Source organism: Neofelis nebulosa, chromosome X, assembly GCF_028018385.1.
Source record: "Neofelis nebulosa isolate mNeoNeb1 chromosome X, mNeoNeb1.pri, whole genome shotgun sequence".
NCBI classification, from domain to species: Eukaryota; Metazoa; Chordata; class Mammalia; order Carnivora; family Felidae; genus Neofelis; species Neofelis nebulosa.
Genome location: NC_080800.1, coordinates 72,517,656 through 72,538,961, shown reverse-complemented (window position 1 = coordinate 72,538,961; position 21,306 = coordinate 72,517,656). Strand labels below are relative to the sequence as shown.

General features: G+C 35.4%; 1 protein-coding gene across 4 annotated transcripts in view; it reads left to right on the top strand.

Moving 5' to 3' along the window:
* CHM (CHM Rab escort protein) overlaps positions 1–21,306 on the top strand; it is a 240,702-nt gene that overhangs the window by 57,278 nt on the left and 162,118 nt on the right. For all 4 annotated transcript variants that reach the window (XM_058714187.1, XM_058714185.1, XM_058714186.1 and 1 more), the window contains exon 4: positions 198–322. In XM_058714187.1, the coding sequence (XP_058570170.1) occupies positions 198–322 (125 nt within the window). The remainder of the gene's footprint in view (positions 1–197; positions 323–21,306) is intronic.

The following is a 21,306-nucleotide window of genomic DNA, read 5'->3' as shown; positions in this document are numbered from 1 at the left end:
GAGCTAGCTTTTGATAGGATAGGTTTTTACACAATTTTCTTCTCCTTCCTTTGAACATGGTACACTATGCTAGAGTCACTTCAGAATTTTGATGGGATCAAAGGGAAAGCATTAATTTAGAAAGATACAGTTTTACAGAAAAGTAGAGGATCACATTGCTCAATTTAATTAAAATTTCTCATCTGTATTTTGTTTAGGAAAACAGTGACATTGTGAATGAAAACCCAGCATGGCAAGAGCACATTCTTGAAAATGAAGAAGCTATTGCTCTTAGCAGGAAGGACAAAACCATTCAACATGTGGAAGTATTTTGTTATGCCAGGTATGAAAAGTATTAATTTAGGGTAAACTGAGTTAATGACTTCTTAATTCACATGTATTCAAAAGAAGCCAACATATGACTGACATTGGTTGCTAACAGTTGAATTGATATGATGGTTTCCCTTTTTTAAAATAGAACTTTCAGTTTTCTCTGCTTAGATGATGATTATGATAATAACATCCTACATTAGACTTGTGTCTTACAACAGTCCTGTGCTGGGATAGAGCACATAGCACTAGTTGCAGCTTTTACAGAATCCCCTGTGTAGCTAAAAGAGATTCATTTAAGGTCACATGGCTTGAAAAAGGCCACACATAGGCTAGATAGTGGTAGAGCTCAAGTTTAAAACACAGGATAATTTAATTCTACTCCAGTGTTCTTCTAATTCTTCTTAGATAATATTCAGTGTAGGGCGCCTGGGTGGCTCAGTCAGTTAAGCATCCGACTCTGATTTCAGCTCAGGTCATGCTATCACGATTTGTGAGATTGAGCCCCATGTTGGGCTCTGTGCTGAAAGCATGGAGCCTGCTTGGGATTCTTTCTCTCCTCTCTCTGCCCCTCCCTTGCTCATATGCATGTACTTTCTCTGTCTCTCTCTCTTTCAAAATAAATAAACTAAAATAAAAGGTAATATTTATCATAGCAAAATGGGAAATACACAGCACTATTCTTAGATAATACTTAGTGTAGCAAAATGGACAATTATAATTTTGAATTAAAAAAATCAGAATGACTGGTCATGACATTTGGAGACATTTTCGAAAATCAGGAGAGAATATTGGGAAGTAATATTTTAAGTGTCTCTTTCTAAGTGAGAATTCATTATTTTTTTTAAGTTTTTATTTTCCAGTTTGTTAATATACACTATTATATGAGTTTAAGTGTGAAATATAGTGATTCATCAATTCCATATGTACATCACTGGGTGCTCATCATGACAAGGGCACTCCTTAATCCCTATCACCTATTTAACCCATCCTTGCACACACTTCTCCTCTGGTAACCAACCATCAGTTCTCTATAGTTAAGGCTCTGTTTCTTGGTTTGTCTAATTTTTTTCCCTTTGCTCATTTGCTTTTTTTTTTTTTCTTAAATTCCACATATGAGTGAAATCATGATGGTATTTTATCTCTCTCTCACATTGGAAAGAGCAAGATTTCATATTTTTTTTATGTCTGAATAATATTCCTTGTATATATCAGTTGATGGACACTTGGGCCATTTCCATGTATTGACTATGGTAAATGATGCTGCTATAACCATAGGGGTGTATGTATTCATTTGAATTATGGTTTTTGTGTTCTTTGGGTAAATACCAATAGTGCTATTGCTGGGTAGGTCTTTTTTTTTCTTTTTCTATTAAGTTTTTAAAAAATAATTTATTTTTTAATTTATATCCAAGTTAGCATATAGTGCAACAATAATTTCAGGAGTAGATTCCTTAATGCCCCTTACCCATTTAACCCACCCCTCCTCCTTCAACCTCTCCATCAACCCTCTGTTTGTTCTCTGTATTTAAGAGTCTCTTATGTTTTGTCCCCATTTTTGTATTTTTTTGCTTCCCTTCCCTTATGTTCATCTGTTTCATATCTTAAAGTCCTCATATGAGTGAAGTCATATATCTGTCTTTCTCTAATTTCGCTTAGCATAGTACCCTCTAGTTCCATCCACATAGTTGCAAATGGCAAGATTTCATTCTTTTTGATTGCTGAGTAATACTCCATTGTGTGTGTGTGTTTGTGTGTGTGTGTGCGCGCGCGCGCGCGTGTGCGCGCCCGTGTGTACGCGCGCGTGTGTATACATTTTCTTTATCCACATTTTCTTTATCCACTCATCCATTGATGGACATTTGGGCTCTTTCCATACTTTGGCCATTGTTGATAGTGCTGCTATAAACATTGGGATACATGTGCCCTTCTGAAACAGCACACCTGTATCCCTTGGATAAATACCTAGTAGTGCAATTGCTGGGTTATAGGGTGGTTCTATTTTAATTTTTTGAGGTACCTCCATACTGTTTTCCAAAGTGGCTGCACCAGTTTGCATTCCCACCAGCAGTGCAAAAGAGATCCTCTTTCTCCGCATCGTCACCAACATCTGTTGTTGCCTGTGTTGTTAATGTTAGCCATTCTGACTGGAGTAAGGTGGTATTTCATTGTGGTTTTAATTTGTATTTCCCTGATGATGAGTGATGTTGAGCATTTTTTCATGTATTTGTTGGCCACCTGGATGTCTTCTTTGGAGAAGTGTCTATTCATGTCTTTTGCCTGTTTCTTCACTGGATTTGTTTTTTGGGTGTTGAGTTTGATAAGTTTATAGATTTTGGATCCTAACCCTTTATCTGATATGTCATTTGCAAATATCTTCTCTCATTCCATCGGTTGCCTTTTAGTTTTGCTGATGGTTTCCTTCACTGGGCAGAAGCTTTTTATTTTGATGAGGTCCCAGTAGTTCATTTTTGTATTTGTGTCCTTTGCCTCTGGAGACATGTTGAGTAAAAAGTTGCTGTGGCCTAGGTCAAAGAGTTTTTTGCCTGCTTTCTCCTTGAGGAATTTAATGGCTTTCTGTCTTACGTTTAGGTCTTTCATCCATTTTGAGTTTATTTTTGTGTATGGTGTAAGAAAGTGGTCCAGGTTCATTCTTCTGCATGTCACTGTCCAGTTTTCCCAGCACCATTTGCTGAAAAGACTCTATTCCACTGAATATTCATTCCTGCTTTGTCAAAGATTAGCTAGCCATTCGTTTGTGGGTCTATTTCTGGGTTCTCTATTCTGTTCCACTGATCTGATTGCCTATTTTTGTACCAGTACCATACTTTTTTTTTTTTAATATGAAATTTATTGTCAAATTTGTTTCCACACAACACACAGTGCTCATCCCAACAGGTGCCCCCCTCAATGCCCATCACCCACTTTCCCCTCCCTCCCACCCCCCATCAACCCTCAGTTTATTCTCAGTTTTAAGAGTCTCTTATGATTTGCCTCCCTCCCTCTCTGTAATTTTTTCCCCCTTCCCTTCCCCCATGGTCTTCTGTTAAGTTTCTCAGGATCCACATAAGAATGAAAACATATGGTGTCTGTCTTTCTCTGTATGACTTATTTCACTTAGCATAACACTCTCCAGTTCCATCCACGCTGCTACAAAAGGCAGTATTTCATTCTTTCTCATTGCCACGTAGTATTCCATTGTGTATGTAAACCACAACTTCTTTATCCATTCATCAGTTGATGGACATTTAGGCTCTTTCCATAATTTGGCTATTGCTGAAAGTGCTGCTATAAACATTGGGGTACCAGTGCCCCTATGCATCAGCACTCCTGTATCCCTTGGGTAAATTCCTAGCAGTGCTATTGCTGGGTCATAGGGTAGATCTATTTTTAATTTTTTGAGGAACCTCCACACTGTTTTCCAGAGCGGCTGCACCAGTTTGCATTCCCACCAACAGTGCAAGAGGGTTTCCGTTTCTCCACATCCTCTCCAGCATCTGTAGTCTCCTGATTTGTTCATTGTAGCCACTCTGACTGGTGTGAGGTGAATTACCATACTGTCTTGATGACTACAGCATTTTTTTTTTTTGGTTGATTTTTTTTTGTTTGTTTTTGATTTAACTTTATTTTTTATTTTTTAAAATGTACATCCAAATTAGTATATAGGGAAGCAATGATTTCAGTAGATTCCTTAATGCCCCTTACCCATTTAGCCCATCCCCTTTCCCACAGTCCCTCCAGCAACCCTCAGTTTGTTCTCCATATTTATGAGTCTCTTTTGTTTTGTCCCTTGCCTGTTTTTATATTATTTTTGTTTCCCTTCCCTTATGTTCATCTTTTTTCTCTCTTAAAGTCCTCCTATGAGTGAAGTCATACGATTTTTGTCTTTCTCTGTCTAATTTCACTTAGCATAATAGCCTCCAGTTCCATCCACGTAGTTGCAAATGGTAACATTTCATTCTTTTTGATTGCTGAGTAATACTCCATTGTGTGTGTGTGTGTGTGTGTGTGTGTGTGTGTGTGTGTGTGTATCCATTCATCCATCAGTGGACATTTGGGCTCTTTCCGATGATTACAACTTTGTATTTAATACATCTTAAAGTCCAGGATTGTGATGCCTACAGCTTTGGTTTTCTTTTTTCAGGATTGCTTTGGCTATTTGGGGTCTTTTTTGGTTCCATATAAATTTTAGGATTGTTTGTTCTAGCTCTGTGAAGAATGATGGTGTTATTTTGATAGGGATTGCTCTTTTGCTCATTTTGTAATTTGATTGGCTTTTTCCTGTGGATTTTTGAGAGTTCTTTATATGTTTTATATGTGTGTCCTTTGTTAGGTATATAGTTTGCAAATATTTCCCCCATATCTTAGCCTATCTTTCATCCTCTTTAAGCAGGGTATTTTGCAGGTGAAATGTTTTAAATTTTGATGAGGTTCAGTTTATCACTTTTTTCTTTGGTATAGATCCAGAAGATTTTCTCTTATTTTTTTTTTTAACTTATAGTTTTATGTTTTACATTTAAGTCCATAATATACTTTGATATACTTTGAGTTAATTTTTGTATAGGTTTGAGGTTTAGGTCAATGTTAATTTTTTTTTACATATGGTTATCCAGTTGTGCCATTTGTTGTAAAGGCTGTTGTTTTTCCTCCAGTGAATTAATGTGCATATTTGTCAAAAATCAGTGGGCTGTACTTGGATGAGTCTATTTGTGGATTTTATGTTCTATTCCATTGACTTGTATGTCTTTTCTCACACCAGTACCCCATTGTCTTGATTACTGCAGCTACATATTAGGACTTAAAATCAGGTAGAATAATTCCTCCAAATTTTATTCTTTTATGTCAAGATGGTTTTAGCTATTCCAGAGTTTGAGCCTTTCCATGTAAATGATTTGAGAAGCTTTTTTAAGTCTAGAAAATGTTGTTGGAGTTTTTTTGGAATTGCATAGCATTAATGCTAAATCAGCTTGGGGCATTGATACCTTTTTATTTTGAGTTTTCTATTTCATTGACAAGTTTTGTCTTTCCAGTTATGTAGGTCAACTTTGATTTCTTTCTACAGAATTGTGTAATTGTCACAGTCTCAATTCTGTGCATGTTTTGTTACTTGTATACCTTAGTATTTACTTGTCTGTGGGGCAATTATAAGTGGAATTGTCTTTTTAATGTTGGCTTTCATATGTTCATTATTGGTATTTAGAAATGCAGTTTGGTTTTTATGCATTGATTTGAATCCTGAAATCTTGCTGAATTCACTTAGTAGTTCTGAGGATTTTTTTAGAGATCCCTTGGGATTTTTATATACACAGTCATGTCTTCTACAAAAAGGAACAGTTTTATGTCTTCCTCTTCATTGGCTTTTTTTAAAAGAGTCTATTTCCTATTGGGAGTCATGTGTTTTTCTGTACAGAGCCACATACCTCAGGTTAATTGTGTTTTCTACTTATCCTTAGCCTCACTTAAGTGAGCATTTTTTTTTTTTCAGAAAGGAGGTTATAACTTCCTGATGGCTTTGTAATTTTATCCTAATGGTGGTCAATCATTAGGATATCTCACTTGCTAATTTTCTTGGTTTTGTACACTAGATGTGCACATCAAATCCACAATCTGATCAAATGACAGGTTATCAGAATTCCTACACTTTATTGGTCATTCATACCAAAATTTTATTATAGCTTGTTGCTTCAAACAAATAGAAGTCAAACTTCAGTCCTTGATACACTACATAATATAGAATATTGTTTTCAGTATTTTGCTAAATTTCCAAAATATCATGTAACTACAGCTTTTTAATAATATGAATAATGACATATGACTTGTTTTCTGATTTTAGACCAGATGTGTTAGCTAATTTATAGAGATGATGTTATTAGGCCAAAATCTATGATTAGATCCTCACATATGCCACTTGTTATTTCGTCAAGGGAGAATAGAATATATATCTCAAGGCTATAAACAATATTGTAGCCATAACCAGTTGTATCTTGATTTTTTTTTAAATTTTTTTTTTTTTTCAACGTTTTTTTTTTTTATTTATTTTTGGGACAGAGAGAGACAGAGCATGAACGGGGGAGGGGCAGAGAGAGAGGGAGACACAGAATTGGAAACAGGCTCCAGGCTCCGAGCCATCAGCCCAGAGCCTGACGCGGGGCTCGAACTCACGGACCGCGAGATCGTGACCTGGCTGAAGTCGGACGCTTAACCGACTGCGCCACCCAGGCGCCCCTGATTTTTAATTTTTGATTACAAAAAGACCAGGACAAGGATGCAAATAAATCAGTGCAAACTCATCACCACTGCTTGGAAAATACCTCAAAGTACATGGAAAGTCAGTAACCCCAGCCTCTGATATAAACATATAGGATACTGCATTATTTTTTGTTGTTGTTGAGTTTACTTGTTTTCAGAAGTAATTCTAAAGTGTTCAACCTTAAAGGTTTTAGTGATTTTTTGAACATTAAATTTAGTACTTTTGGTTATTGAAAAATTGGTCTAAATACTAAAATAGAAATTGTAGTGATAAACGTATTATCATAACGTTTGCCCACATATCACAAACTCCATCAAGAACTATCCAGATTGTTTTGTTACATCAGAGATTTATTATCCTGAATGCTGCTTGAAATAAGTATGATAATATCCAGTTTGAGCCAAAAATACTTTTGCTATACATAGATTTTTTTTTTTTTTTCACTGAAGCAAATTTTGTAATTATGTAAATGGTTTATGGAAAAGAACTGAAAAAGAACTAGCATTTATTGGACATTGTCTATGTGGCAACTGCTATAACTTGGTGCTTTACATATCTTATTTCATTTCATTCAGTCTATAGTGTAGCCATGTGCATGAGATGTTGGTGTACATCACAGATGAATAAACTGAAGCTCTGGGAGAACTAGAGATAGCAGAGCCAAGGTTTGAACCCATGTCTGTCTAACTCAGAAGCTTGTTTTGTTTCCATTTTTTCATGTTGTATTTTACACACAACAAGAGAACCATTGCATCACGTGAATAAAGTATTTCCTTTGTGAAGACTAGTACGTAAAGAGGTGCATTTACTTCCTTACTTTACCAGAATACTATTTAGTAAAGTAGTAAATCTGTAATGAGGAATTAAAAATGCCTAACTCCCAGTGTTACAAAGGTAAGGGGTGAATCCAGTATCCTTTAGTTGTGACTGTAGTTTATACACCATGGGTTGTTTTTGTAGTTTACATGAGGGAGTAAAAGCAGCTACTGTTTCTTATTTTAAATATTCAACAGGATGAAAAGGTACAAGACGGGAATCCCCACCTTAGTTACACAAATCCAAAGAATTTTTAGATAAAGGATTGTTGCCTGTTAATTGCATAATGCCATGTAATTTCTTTAGCAAGAAGAGATTTTATCATTCTGAGGTATTGACAGTAACTTGTATTTCTCTGCCCTGGTTTTTGTTTTATTTTGCTTTTGTTTTTGTTTTCAAATATTGAACATTTTTTCTCCTTTTCTGGCATGATAATGTTAAAGCAGGATGAAAACTTTCCTCTTAGATTTTCAAATGAACCAGCTCTCAAGTTGATAACAAAATAAAGATACTACTTTAACAGTAATCTAAAATTCTCTTTTTATTAGTTTGGATTCTAAAATTTTAACTTAAAAATTATATAAGTAACATGAGTTTCCTGGCAAAAATTGAGTAATCTCAATAAGGAAAAAGAATAAATTTTAAAAATGAAAAAATCACCTGTAATACAATTTAGAGGAAGCTGTTTTTTATTACTGTGTATGAATAAGTTTGATTTAGGCTGCAAGTGACACAGTGCCCAACTAAAAGTGGTTTAAACATGTAGAAGAATAAGTAAGTGAGGAGGTGAGGAGGTGAAGAGGTGGGTTGGTCAGTAGGTTGGTCATTGCAGAAATTGCAGAATTTATTGAGCATTTTTTAAAGTTTTTATTTAAATTCCAATTACTTAACTAGAGAAAACAAAGGTATGGTTACCTGAGGGAAGGTGAGTGGCAGAGGCGGCGGGGGGGGGGACAGGGCGGGGGTGGGGGTGTGAGTGGGGGGGGTTGTTAAATAGGTGATGGGGATTGAGGAATGCACTTGTGATGAGCACCAGGTGGTGTATGGAAGTGATGAAGTACTATATTGTACTCCTGAAACTAATATTATACTCTGTTAACTGGAATTTAAATAAAAACTTTAAAATACATTCCAGTTAGGAGTACCTGGGTGGCTCGGTTGAGCATTGCACTCTTGATTTCAGCTCAGGTCATGACCTCACCATCGTGGGATAGAGCCCTGTGTCGGACTCTGTGCTGAGCGTGGAGCCTGCTTTGGATTCTCTCTCCCTCCCTCTCTCTCTCTCTTTCCCTCTCTCTCCCCCTCCCTCCCTCCCTCCCTCCCTCTTCCTTCCTCTCTCCCTCCCTGTCATCCTCTCTGCCTCTCTCCTCTGCTCTTGTGCACTCGTGCTCTGTCTCAAAAAAAAAAAAAAATTCCAGTTGATATACAGTGTAATATTGGTTTCAGGTGTACAGTAGAGTGATTCAACAATTCTATACAATATTTAGTGCTGTCATGATAAGTGTGTTCATTGCTCCCCATCACCTATTTGACCTTTCCTGCCACCCACCTCCCAGCTTGGTAACCATCCATTTGTTCTCTATAGTTAAAACTGTTTATTGGTTTGTCTCTCTTTTTTCTTTTCACTTGCTCATTTATTTTGTTTTTTTAAATTCCACATATGAGTTAAATCATAAAGTATTTCTCTTTCTCTGACTTACTTATTTCGCTTAGCATTTTGGTCTCTATCCCCATCCATGTTGTTGCAAATGGCAAGATATCGTTCTTTTTTTGAGGATGAATAATATTCCATTATAGATCTATATCACATCTTCTTTATCCATTCATCTATCCATGGACCCATGGGCTGCTTCCATAATTTGGCTATTATAAATAATGCTGGTATAAACATAGAGGTGCATGTATCCTTTTGATTTAGTGTTTTTGTATTTTTGGGTAAATACTCAGCAGTACCATTCTTGGAGTGTAATGTAGTTCTATTTTTAACATTTTGATGAGTCTCCATCCTGTTTGCCACAGTGGCTGCACCAGTTTTCATTCCCACCAACAGTGCAGGAGGGTTTCTTTTTCTGCATGTCCTTGCCAGCATTTGTTTTTGGTGTTTTTGGTTTTAGCCATTCTGAAGGGCGTGAGGTGGTATCTCATTGTAGTTTTGATTTGCATTTCCCTGATTATGAGTGATGTTGAGTATGAAGTTCTTTGTATATTTTGGATACTGACCATTTATTGGATATGCCATTTGCAAGTATCTTCTCCCATTCTGTAGGTTGACTTTTAGTTTTGTTGTTTCTTTCTCTGTCAGAAGCTTTTTATTTTGATGTAGTCCCTAAGTTTATTTTTGCTTTTGTTTCCCTTGCCTCTAGGAGACCTAGAAAAATGTTGCTTTGGCCAATATTGGAGAAGTTACTGCCTGTGCTCTCTTCTAAGAGGATTTTTATGGTTTCTAGTCATGCAGTTAGGTCTTTCATCCATTTTGAATTTATTGTTGTGTATGATGGAAAAAGTGGTTCAGTTTTATTCTTTTGCAAGTTGCTGTCTAGTTTTCCCAGCACCATTTGTTGAAGAGATTGTTTTTTTTCCTCCACTGTAAATTCATTCATCCTTAGTTGAAGATTAATTGACCATATAATCGTGGGTTTGTTTCTGGACTTTCTATTCTGTTCCATTGACCTATGTGTCTATTTTTTTTGCCGGTACCATACTATTTTGAATACTACAGCACTGTAATATAACTTAAAATTTGGAATTGTGATACTTCTAGTTTTGTTTTTCTTTTTCAAGATTGCTTTGGCTATTTGAGCTCTTTTGTGCTTCCATACAGATTTTAGGACTATTTGTTCTCGTTCTGTGAAAAATGCTGTTGCTCTTTACAGGGATTGCATTAGATCTATAGATTGATTTGGGTAGTACAGAATTTTTAATAATATTTGTTCTTCCAGACCATGAGCATGGAATGTCTTTGCATTTCTTTGCATTGTCTCAGATTTCTTTCATCATTGTTTTATAGTTTTCAGAGTACAGTTCTTTCACCTTATTGGTTAAGTTCCTAGATATTTTATTGTTCTTGGTGCAATTGTAAATGGGATTGTTTTCTCAATTTCACTTTCTGCTGCTTCGTTATTATTATTTTTGCTTTACTATTATTGTAATGGAATGCAATAGATTTCTGTGCATTGATTTTGTATCCTGCAACTTAATTCATTTGTTAATTCTAGCAATAATTTGGTGAAGTCTTTAGTATTTTCTATGTATACTACTATGTCATTTGCAATTAGTGAAAGTTTTACTTCTGTCTTATCAGTTTGAATGCCTTTTATTTCTTTTTATTTTCTTATTGCTGTGGCTGGAGCTTCCAGTACCATGCTGAATAAAAGTGGTGAGAATGGACTTCCTTGTCTTGTTCCTGATCTTACAGGAAAAGCTCTTAATTTTTCACCATTGAGTGTGATGATCCTAGCTGTGGGTTTTTCATATAAGACCTTTATCCTGTTGAGGTATGTTCCCTCTAGACTTACTTTGTTCAGGGTTTTTATCACGAATGGATGTTGTACTTTGTCAAATGTGTTTTTCATCATCTCTGAAAAATTACCATGTTTTTTTTCTTCCTCCTATTGATGTGATGATGTGTCATGTTAATTGTTGTGCAAATATTAAACTACCCTTGCATCACAGGAAAAAACCCCACTTGATTGTAGTGTATGATTTTTTAAATGTATTGTTGGATATGGTTTGGTTCAAGGAGTTTTGCAACTATGTTTATCAGAGATGTTGACTTGAAGTTCTCTTTTTTTGTGGTGTTTTTATCTGGTTTTGGTATCAGGGTGATAGTGTCCTCAAAGAATGAATTTGGAAGTTTTACTTTCTCTTCTGTTTTTTAGAATACTTTCAGAAGAATAGGTGTTAACTCTTCTTTAAATGTTTGGTAGAATTCACCTGTGAAGCCATCTGGCCATATACTTTTATTTGTTGTGAGTTTTTTGATTACTGATTGAATTTCATTGTGGTAATTGGTCTGGTCAAATATTTTACTTCTTCTTCAGTTTTGGTAGGTTATATGTTTGTAGGAATTTTTCCACTGTAGATTTTTCAATTTGTTGGCATGTCATGATTTAGAATATTCTCTTACGGTTTGTATTTGTGTGGTATTGGTTGTTATATCTCCTCTCTCATTTGTAATTTTTACTAATTTGGGCCCTTTCTCTTTTCTTTTTGATAAGTCTGGCTAGAGGTTTATGAATTTTATTAATTTTTTCAAAGTATCTTCTCCTGGTTCTTATTTGAGAGTTTTCTTTCGTCTGGAGGTAGACCTGTATTGCTATATACTTCCCTCTTAGAATTGCTTTTGCTGCATCACAAAGGTTTTGGACCATTGTGGCTTGATTTTCATTTGTTTCCATTTATTTATTTATTTTTACTTCTTCTTTAATTTCCTGGTTGACCCATTTATTGTTTAGGAGCATGTTGTTTAACCTCCAGATATTTGTGGTGTTTCAATTTTTTGTCTTTTGGTTAATTTCTAGTTTCATAGTGTTGTGGTCAGAAGGGGTACATGATATGACTTCAGTCTTTTTGAATTTGTTAAGATTTGTTTTGTGGCCTAATATGTGATCTGTTTTCGAGAATGTTTCATGTGCACTTTAAAATAATGTGTAGGGACACCTGGGTGGCTCAGTCAGTTGAGTGTCTGACTCTTGATTTCAGCTCAGGTCATGATTCCTGTGTCATGGGATCAAACCCTGCATTGGGCTACGTGCTGAGTGTGGAGGCTGCTTGAGATTCTCTCTCTCCCTCTGCCCCTCTCCCTGATGGTGCTCTCTCTAAGATTAAATGAATGAATGAATGAATGTGTATTCTGCTGTTTTAAGATGGAATGTTATGAATATATCTGTATAATCCATTTGGTCTAGTGTGTCATTCAAAGCCATCATTTCCTTGTTGACTTTCTGTTTAGATAATCTGTCCATCAATGTAAGTGGCTTGTTAAAATCCCCTGCTAGTATTGTATTATCATCAATTAGTTTCTTTACGGTTGTTATTAACTGTTTTATGTATTTGGGTGCTTTTTGTTGGGTGCAGAAACATTTACAATTGTTATTATCCCTTTGTTAGATTATCTTTTTTATAATTATATGGTGTCCTTTGTCTCTTGTTGTAGTCTTTGTTTTAATGTCTATCTTGTCCAATATAAGTATTGCTATCCTGTCTTTCTTTTGACATTCATTTGCATGTTAAATGTTTCTCCATCCCCTCACTTTCAGTGTGCATGTAAATGAGTCTTGTAGGCAGCATATAGATGGGTCTTGTTTTTTTATCTAATATGTTACCCGATGTCTTTTGATTGGAGCATTTATTTCATTTACCTCCAAAGTGATTATTGATAGATATGTATTTATCGCCATTTTGTTACTTGTTTTGTGGTTGTTTTGAAGGTTTTCTCACTAATTGAGCATCTTAATCACATCATAGCTTTGGCATAGCTGCTCTGCCCTTCTCTTAGCTTTCTGTATTGAGTTACAAAATGGTTGCCACAATTCTAAACAGGTTTTCATGCAGTAAAAAGATCTAATCATTGTGGGACGGAGGAGAGTTTTTCTGGCATAAATATTATTATTATTACACTAGAGGGTCTTCATCAAGAGCCCCCAGTACACTCTGCTTTGTTTCATTGGCTAAAACTAGATAACCAGCTCACTTCTAATTCAATCACCAGCATAGGGCTGTAAATTGGTATAGTTGTCTTTAATCAGCCGTGATCCTTTCCCTAGTTCTGGGCACCTTCTTCCTGATATTGGAACAGGATTATGGCTCTTTTGACAGGGAGGAAGAGACTAATTGGTTGCTGAGGATACAACCAGTAGTACTTGCTATACATCATCATTTTATGAAATTTTATTCCTGAAGAAATGTTGCAAGAAGTTGATATTTCGGCTATATTCTACAATATGTGTTAACATTTGAAGTTGGTAAGAGTAGGGAAATGTATCTACCAATATATTTTATTGTAGCAATTCAAAATTGAATATAGTGGCTTTTTAAAGTGCTAGTTTCTGGAATAATGACTTTTGGATAGTGTGATTTTTGTAAGTTTTATTAGTAACTGTTAAACAATTATTTGTAGGAATAACCAGCTGGGTAGTAGCAGTTTAACATATACTGTGCAAATCAGAAATGATTGGTCTTAGAACAAAGCACATACAACTAAGTAAAAGAATTAAAAGTTTTGCAACAAGCTGTACATTTTATAAATGACATTGGATTTCATTTCTGCAGTCTTTTTTGATGTTGAACAGTTTTATAAGAACTAAGGCAGATTTTTTTCTCCTCTATATGTTAAAATCATAATAGCATTTTGCATTCATAGTTTGCATTGAGAGTTTATAATCCAGCCACATTCATTTACAACTGGCAAAGGTGTTCTTATAATTTTTAAATACTTATAAATTTGAGTTATTAATTTATTCTGGAGTTTTCTTCAAAAGGTTGAATTATCCTTTTTAATGTTTTTTTTTTCAAACCACAATATAAAGCTTTAAATTTGAGGAACAATAAGTTCTTTTTGATTAACAGAATTTTGCTTATTGGTGCATTAAGTGGAATTTTGGAAATTTTCTGGTGTCTTTGTAACTTCTAGTTAGGAATTAAATTCAACTTTAGCAGAAGTCCAAAAATATTGTTAATTGAGAGTAAGGACACTATTGTGTTTTTATTGCATATGATTTCCATAGTGCTAGGGATTTCACAAAATGATGTTGAGAACACTAAAACTTACAAATTTATGGATGTAGGATAAATTCACAAAGAATTTCTTTCTTTATACTTACATCTTTAAGTATTTTGTCGTATCTTCCAGATTGTTCAGCATTAATACATTTCATTCACTGTAGAAAACCCCTTTACTCAAAATGTAATAGAGAGCCATTGACAAGATCAGTTTGCTATGCTGTTTCCACAGTGTCATCGTCAAGGTCTGTAATCAGAAGTTGCCTTATTTTGTCTTATCTGTATAATTGATTGTCATGTTATTTCATAGTTTAATCTGTAGGTGTGGAACTTTTACTGAAAGTTGTCACGTTAGTTCCCTCATGAAATACACTTTGGTTTATTTGGTTTAAAATAGATTGAATGTAGAGCATGAACAATTCTATAGAAAATACACAAATCACATGTCGTATTATTCTTCAATTTTAATGTCACTAATGGCAACGATATTGTGGGGTTATGGCCACAGAGCTTTCAATGTGTGATCTCAAAAACCTAGGTATGTGTATTTTGAGTTGTCTCTTGACCTGTGTGAAGTGTAGCAGTATCTTATATTTGATAAGTATTTCATGTTCGATTAGTCTTTTAGATTTTATAAAATATTTTCCATGTATGTTAGCTCATTTATGTTACAGCAGCCTCATGGAAGGTAAGAAAGGTGGACTGACTCCCATTTTACAGATGAGCAATCTGAGAGATTAAGTGAGTTGCGTAATATCTGCTAATTCATGCATCTAGGTCTAGAACTTTTCTCACTAAACTTTCCTAGATCTAAAAGGTATGATTAGAACATGAATAATATCAAGGTTTATTTCATTATATAAATTAAAATTGTTGTATTATAATGGTAAAGATCCTGGCATTTTCTTTCTTTTGGGGAGGGGACTATAAATACTCTATATTTTTTTCCCAAGCTTTTATTTAACTCCAGTTACTTAATATAGAGTGTAATATTAGTTTCAGGTGTAGAATTTAGTGATTCAACACTTACGTACAACAAGTGCTCTCTTAATCTCCATCACCTATTTAACCCATCCTTCTCACCCACCTCCCTTCTGGTAACCATCAGTTTGTTTTCTATAGTTAAGAGTCTGTTTCCTGGTTTTCTCCTCTTTTTTCCCTTTCTAGGTCCGTTTGTTTTCTTTCTTAAATTTCACATATGAGCAAAATCATATGGTATTTGTTTTTGTCTGACTAACTTATTTTGCTTAATATAACACCCTTGAGTTCTATTCACATTGTTGCCAAGGGCAAGATTTCATTCTTTTTTTATGACTAAGTAGTATTCCTGTGTGTGTGTGTGTGTGTGTGTGTGTGTGTGTGTGGATAGATACCACATCTTCTTTTCCGATTCATTTGTCAATGGACTTTGGGGCTCTATACAAAATTTGCTCTTCTTGATAATACTGCTATATATGTCAAGGGGCATGTATCCCCTCAAAATAATATTTTTGTATTCTTTGGGTAAATAGCTAGTAGTACAATAGGTGGATCATATTGTAGTTCTATTTTTAACATTTTGAGGAACCTCCATACTGTTCCAGAGTGGCTTCACCAGTTTCCATTCCATAAACAATGTAAGATGACTCCCCTTTCTCCACATCTTCACCAGCACCTGTTGTTTCTTGTGTTCTTAATTTTATCCTTTCTGGACATCCAGATGGCCAACAGGCACATGAAAAGATGCTCAACGTCGCTCCTCATCAGGGAAATACAAATCAAAACCACACTCAGATATCACCTCACGCCAGTCAGAATGGCCAAAATGAACAAATCAGGAGACTATAGATGCTGGAGAGGATGTGGAGAAACGGGAACTCTCTTGCGCTGTTGGTGGGAATGCAAACTGGTACAGCTGCTCTGGAAAACAGTGTGGAGGTTCCTCAAAAAGTTAAAAATAGACCTACCCTATGACCCAGCAGTAGCACTGCTAGGAATTTATCCAAGGGATACAGGAGTGCTGATGCATAGGGACACTTGTACCCCAATGTTTATAGCAGCACTCTCAACAATAGCCAAATTGTGGAAAAAGCCTAAATGTCCATCAACTGATGAATGGATAAAGAAATTGTGGTTTATATACACAATGGAGTACTACGTGGCAATGAGAAAGCATGAAATATGGCCCTTTGTAGCAACGTGGATGGAACTGGAGAGTGTTATGCTAAGTGAAATAAGTCATACAGAGAAAGACGGATACCATATATTTTCACTCTTATGTGGATCCTGAAAAACTTAACAGAAACCCATGGGGGAGGGGAAGGAAAAAAAAAAAAGAAAAAAAAGAGGTTAGAGTGGGAGAGAGAGCCAAAGCATAAGAGACTCTTAAAAACAGAACAAACTGAGGGTTGATGGGGGGTGGGGGGGAGGGTAGGTGATGGGCATTGAAGAGGGCATCTTTTGGGATGAGCACTGGGTGTTGTATGGAAACTAATTTGACAATAAATTTCATATAATAAAAAAAAATTATCCTTTCTGACAGGTGTGAGGTGGTATCTCATTGTGGTTTTGATTTGTATTTCCATAATAATGTGTGTTGTTGAGTATCTTCCCATGTTGGGCCATCTGTGTGTCTTTGGGAAAAAAAATGTTTATTTCTTCCCATTTCTTAACTGGATTATTTCTTGGGTGTTGAGTTTTATAAGATATTCATAGATTTAGGATACTAATCCTTCTTCAGATATGTCATTTGCAAATATCACCTCCCATTCTGTAGGTTGCCTTTCAGTTTTTTTGATTGTTCCCTTCATTGTGCAGCAGGTCTTGATTTTGATGAAGTCCCAATAGTTTATTTTGGCAGTTGTTTCCCTTGTGTCAGGAGACATATCTAGTAAGAAGTTGCTATGGTTGATGTCAAACCATATGGTTGACAACCATATGGTTGATTGTTGCCTGTGTTCTCCTCTAGGATTTTAATGGTTTCCTGTCTCACATTTAGGTCTTTCATCCATTTTGACTTTATTTTTGTGTATAGTGTAAGAAACTTGTCCAGTTTCCTTCTTCCACATGTTGCTGTCCAGTTTTCCCAACACCATTTGTTGAAGAGACTGTCTTTTATACACTGGATATTCTTTCTTGCTTTGTTGAAGATTAAGTGACCATATAGTTGTGGGGTCATATATGGATTTTCTATTCTGTTCTATTGATTTTTAAAAAAAAATTTAAAATGCTTATTTATTTTTGAGAGAGAGAGACAGAGTACGAACAGTAGAGGGACAGAGAGAGAGAGAGAGGGAAACACCAAATCCGAAGCAAGATCCAGGCTCCAAGCCGTCAGCACAGAGCCTGACGCAGGGCTCAAACCCACAAACTGTGAGATCATGACCTGAAGACGCCTATCCAACTGAGCCACCCACAGGAACCCCTATTCTATTCCGTTGATCTATGTATCTGTTTTTGTGCCAGTACTATACTGTCTTGATGATTACAGCTTTGTAATACAACTTGATGTCCAGAATTATGATGCATTCTGCTTTGCTTTTGTTTTTCAAATGCTTTGATTATTCAGGGTCTTTGTGTAGTTCAGTACAAATTTTAGGACTGTTTGTTCTAGCTCTGTGAAAAATATTGATAGTATTTTAATAGAGAATGCATTAAATGTGTAGATTGCATTGGGTAGTATAGACATTTAAACAATATTTGTTTGTCCAATCCATGAACATGGAATGTTTTTTCCATTTCTTTGTGTCATCTTCAATTTCTTTCATTAGTGTTTTATAGGTTTCTGATTGCAGATCTTTAACCTCTTTGGTTAGGTTTATTCCTTGGTATCTTATGGTTTTTTGGTGCAATTGTAAATGGGATTGATTCCTTAATTTCTCTTTTTGTTTCTTCATCATTGGTGTATAGAAACACAATAAATTTCTGTACATTAATTTTGTATCCTGTGACTTGACTGAATTCAAGTATCACTTCTAGCAATTTTTTGGTAGAGTCTTTTACATTTTCTGTGTAGAGTAAGGTGTCATCTGCAAACAGTGAAAGTTTGATTTCTTCCTTACTGATTTGGATGCCTTTTATTTCTTTTTGTTGCCTGATTGTTCAGGCCTGAAATTCCAGCACTGTGTTAAATAACAGTGGTGAGAGTGGACCTCCCTGTCTTGTCCCTGACCATAGAGGTAAAGTTCTCAGTTTTTCCCCATTGAGGATGATATTAGGTGTGGGTTTTTTCAAATATGGCCTTCATTATGTTGATGTATGTCCCATCTAACTCTACCTTGTTGAAGGCTTTTATCATGAATATATGTTGTACTCTGTCAAATGCTTTTTCTGCATCTTTTCAAAGGATCATATGGTTCTTATCCTTTCTTTTATTAATGTAGTGTATCACATTGATTGATTTTTGAATATTGAACCATCCTTGCATCCCAGATAAATCCCACTTGATCATGGTAAATGATTGTTTTGATGTACTGTTGGATTCAATATGGTAGTATTTTGTTGAGAATTTTTCCATCCATGTTCATCAGGGATATTGTCTTGTACTTCTCTCTTTTGTCTCTCTGATTTTGGAATCAAGTTAATGCTGGCCTCATAGAATCAATTTGGAAGTTTCCTTCCATTTTTACTTTTTGGAATAGTTTGAGAAGAATAGGGTCTTAACTCCTCTTAAATGTTTTATAGAATTCCCGGTGAAGCCGTTTGGTCCTGGACTTTTGTTTATAGGAGATTTTTGATTACTAAATGAATTTCTTTGCTGGTTATCACTTCGTTCAAGTTTTCTATTTGTTCCTGTTTCAGTTTTTGACATTTATATATTTCTAGGAATTCATAAATTTTCTTCCAATTTGCCCAATTTGTTGGCATATAGTTTTTCATAATGTTCTGAGATAATTGTTTGTATTTCTGTGGTGTTGGTTGTTAAACCTCTTTTCCCATTTGTGATTTTATTTGGGTCCTTTCTCTTTTTGATAAGTCTGGCTAGGGGGTTATCAATTTTATTTATGTTTTTCAAAGAACCAGCTCCTGGTTTCTTGATCTGTTCTGAATTTTTTTAGTTTTCGTATCATTTCTTTCTGCTCTTCTATTATTTCCTTTCTTCTGCTGGCATTAGGCTTTGCCTGTTCTTTTTGTAGCTCCTTTAGGTGTAGGGTTAGGTGATTTATTTGAGATTTGTCTTGCTTCTTGAGGTAAGCCTATATTGCTATATACTTCCCTTGCAGGACCACTTTTGTTGCATTCCAAAGGTTATGGACTGTCTTGGTTTTATTTGATTTAGTGTTTTGTTTTATTTTGTTTTAATTCCTTGTTTTACTTCATGGTTGACCCATTCATTCTTCAGTAGCATGTTGTTTAACTTCCATGTATTTGTGGTCTTTGCAAGTTTTTTCCTGTGATTGACTTCAAATATCAGCCTTGTGGTCAGAAGAAATGGCATGGTAGGATCTCAGTTATTTTGTACTTGTTGAGGCCTGATTTGTGACCTAGTATTTGATCTATTCTGGAGAGTGTTCCATGTGTACTTCAAAAGAATGTGTATTCTGCTTTAGGATGAAATGGGATGTTAAAGTACCCTACTATCATTGTAGTATTATTCATTAGTTCTATTTATGTTTGTTATTAATTGTTTTATACCTTTGGGTTCCTTCATGTGGGAGGCATAAATATTTACGATTATTAGATCTTTTTGTTGGATAGTCTCCTTTATTATGATACAGTGACCTTCATTTCTTGTTACAGTCTTTAAAGTCTAGTTTGCCTAAGTATTGCCATCATGGCTTTGTTTTGATGACATTTGCATGATAAAGATTTCTCCATCCCCTCCCTTTCAATCTGCAGGTGTCTTTAGGTCTACAATGAGTCTCTTATAGGCAGCATTTAGATGGGTCTTGTTTTCTTATCTATTCTGACACTATATGTCTCTTCTTATCCATTCTGACACTATATGTCGCTTGATTGGAGCATTTTGTCCATTTACATTCAGAGGAATTATTGATATGTATTTATTGCCATTTTATTACTTGTTTTGTTATTTCTGGAGATTTTCTCTGTATCTTGCTTGTCTTTGTCACTTTTGGTTTTCCTTTCCAGTCAAAGAGTTTCCTTTATTATTTTTTTAGGGATGGTTTAGTGGTCACAGATTGCTTCTAGTTTTGTTTTTCTGGGCAAGTGTTTATTTCTCCTATTCTGAATGCTAGCCTTACTGGATAGAGTATTCTTGGCTGTATATTTTCCCCATTAATCATGTTTAATTTATCATGTCAGCCCCTTCTGGCTTGCCAAGTTTCTATGGACAGATCTGCAGGTAGTCTTATGGGTCCTCCCTTGTAAATTAGCTACTTCTTTTTTGTCTTGCCACTTTCTGTTCTGTTTGTTTGTTTGTTTATATCTATATTTTGCAAACTTAATTACCATATGGCTTGGTGTTGGATTGCTTTAGTTGATTTTGATTAGAGTTCTCTGTACTACCTTCTGCATATAGATATCTGTTTCCTTCCCCAGATTAGGGAAGTTTTCAGCTATTGTTTCCTCAAATAAAAATTCTGCCCCCTTTTCTTTCTTTTCTTCTGAGACTTATATAATACAAATGTTACTGTATTGTGTTTGATGTAGTCACTGAGTTCCCTAAGTCTATTCTTGTGATCCAGAATTCTTCTTTCTCTCTTTTGTTCATATCTGTCCATTATTTAATCTGCTATATTGCTCATTTGTTCCTGTGCTGCTTCTATCCGTGTGTCATTGCATTCAGTCTGTTTTGAATCTCTGTTATTACATTTTACATTTCCTTCTGATTGTTTTTTAACTCCTTTATTTCTGTGGTAAGGGTCTCCCTGAAGTCTTCCATTCTTTTCTCAAGCTCAGTGATGATTGTTGCTTTAATACTATATCATGCATATTGCTATTTTTTTTTTCACTTAGATCTCTGTCTGTGACCTTGTTGTTTCATTTGGGATGATTTTTTGTCTAAGGCTCTGTCGTCTTCTCTGTGTTAGAAAACCTGTTATGTTCCCTCTCCTGAGAGTAAAGGCTTTATGAAGAAGTCATATAGTGTCCCGGGCCTGGTGCTTTAGGGAGTATCTCTGGTGTGTGCTGTGTGCAATCTACTGCTTGTTTTGGCTGCTCTATCCTTCAGACCGGTAGTCTGCATTGGCTCTCCTTGCCTGCATTGGGCAGTATTTATTCCTTGGCCTGTGTGTGGCAAGTTTCAACTAAATGTGCTCTGTGGTCTGCTT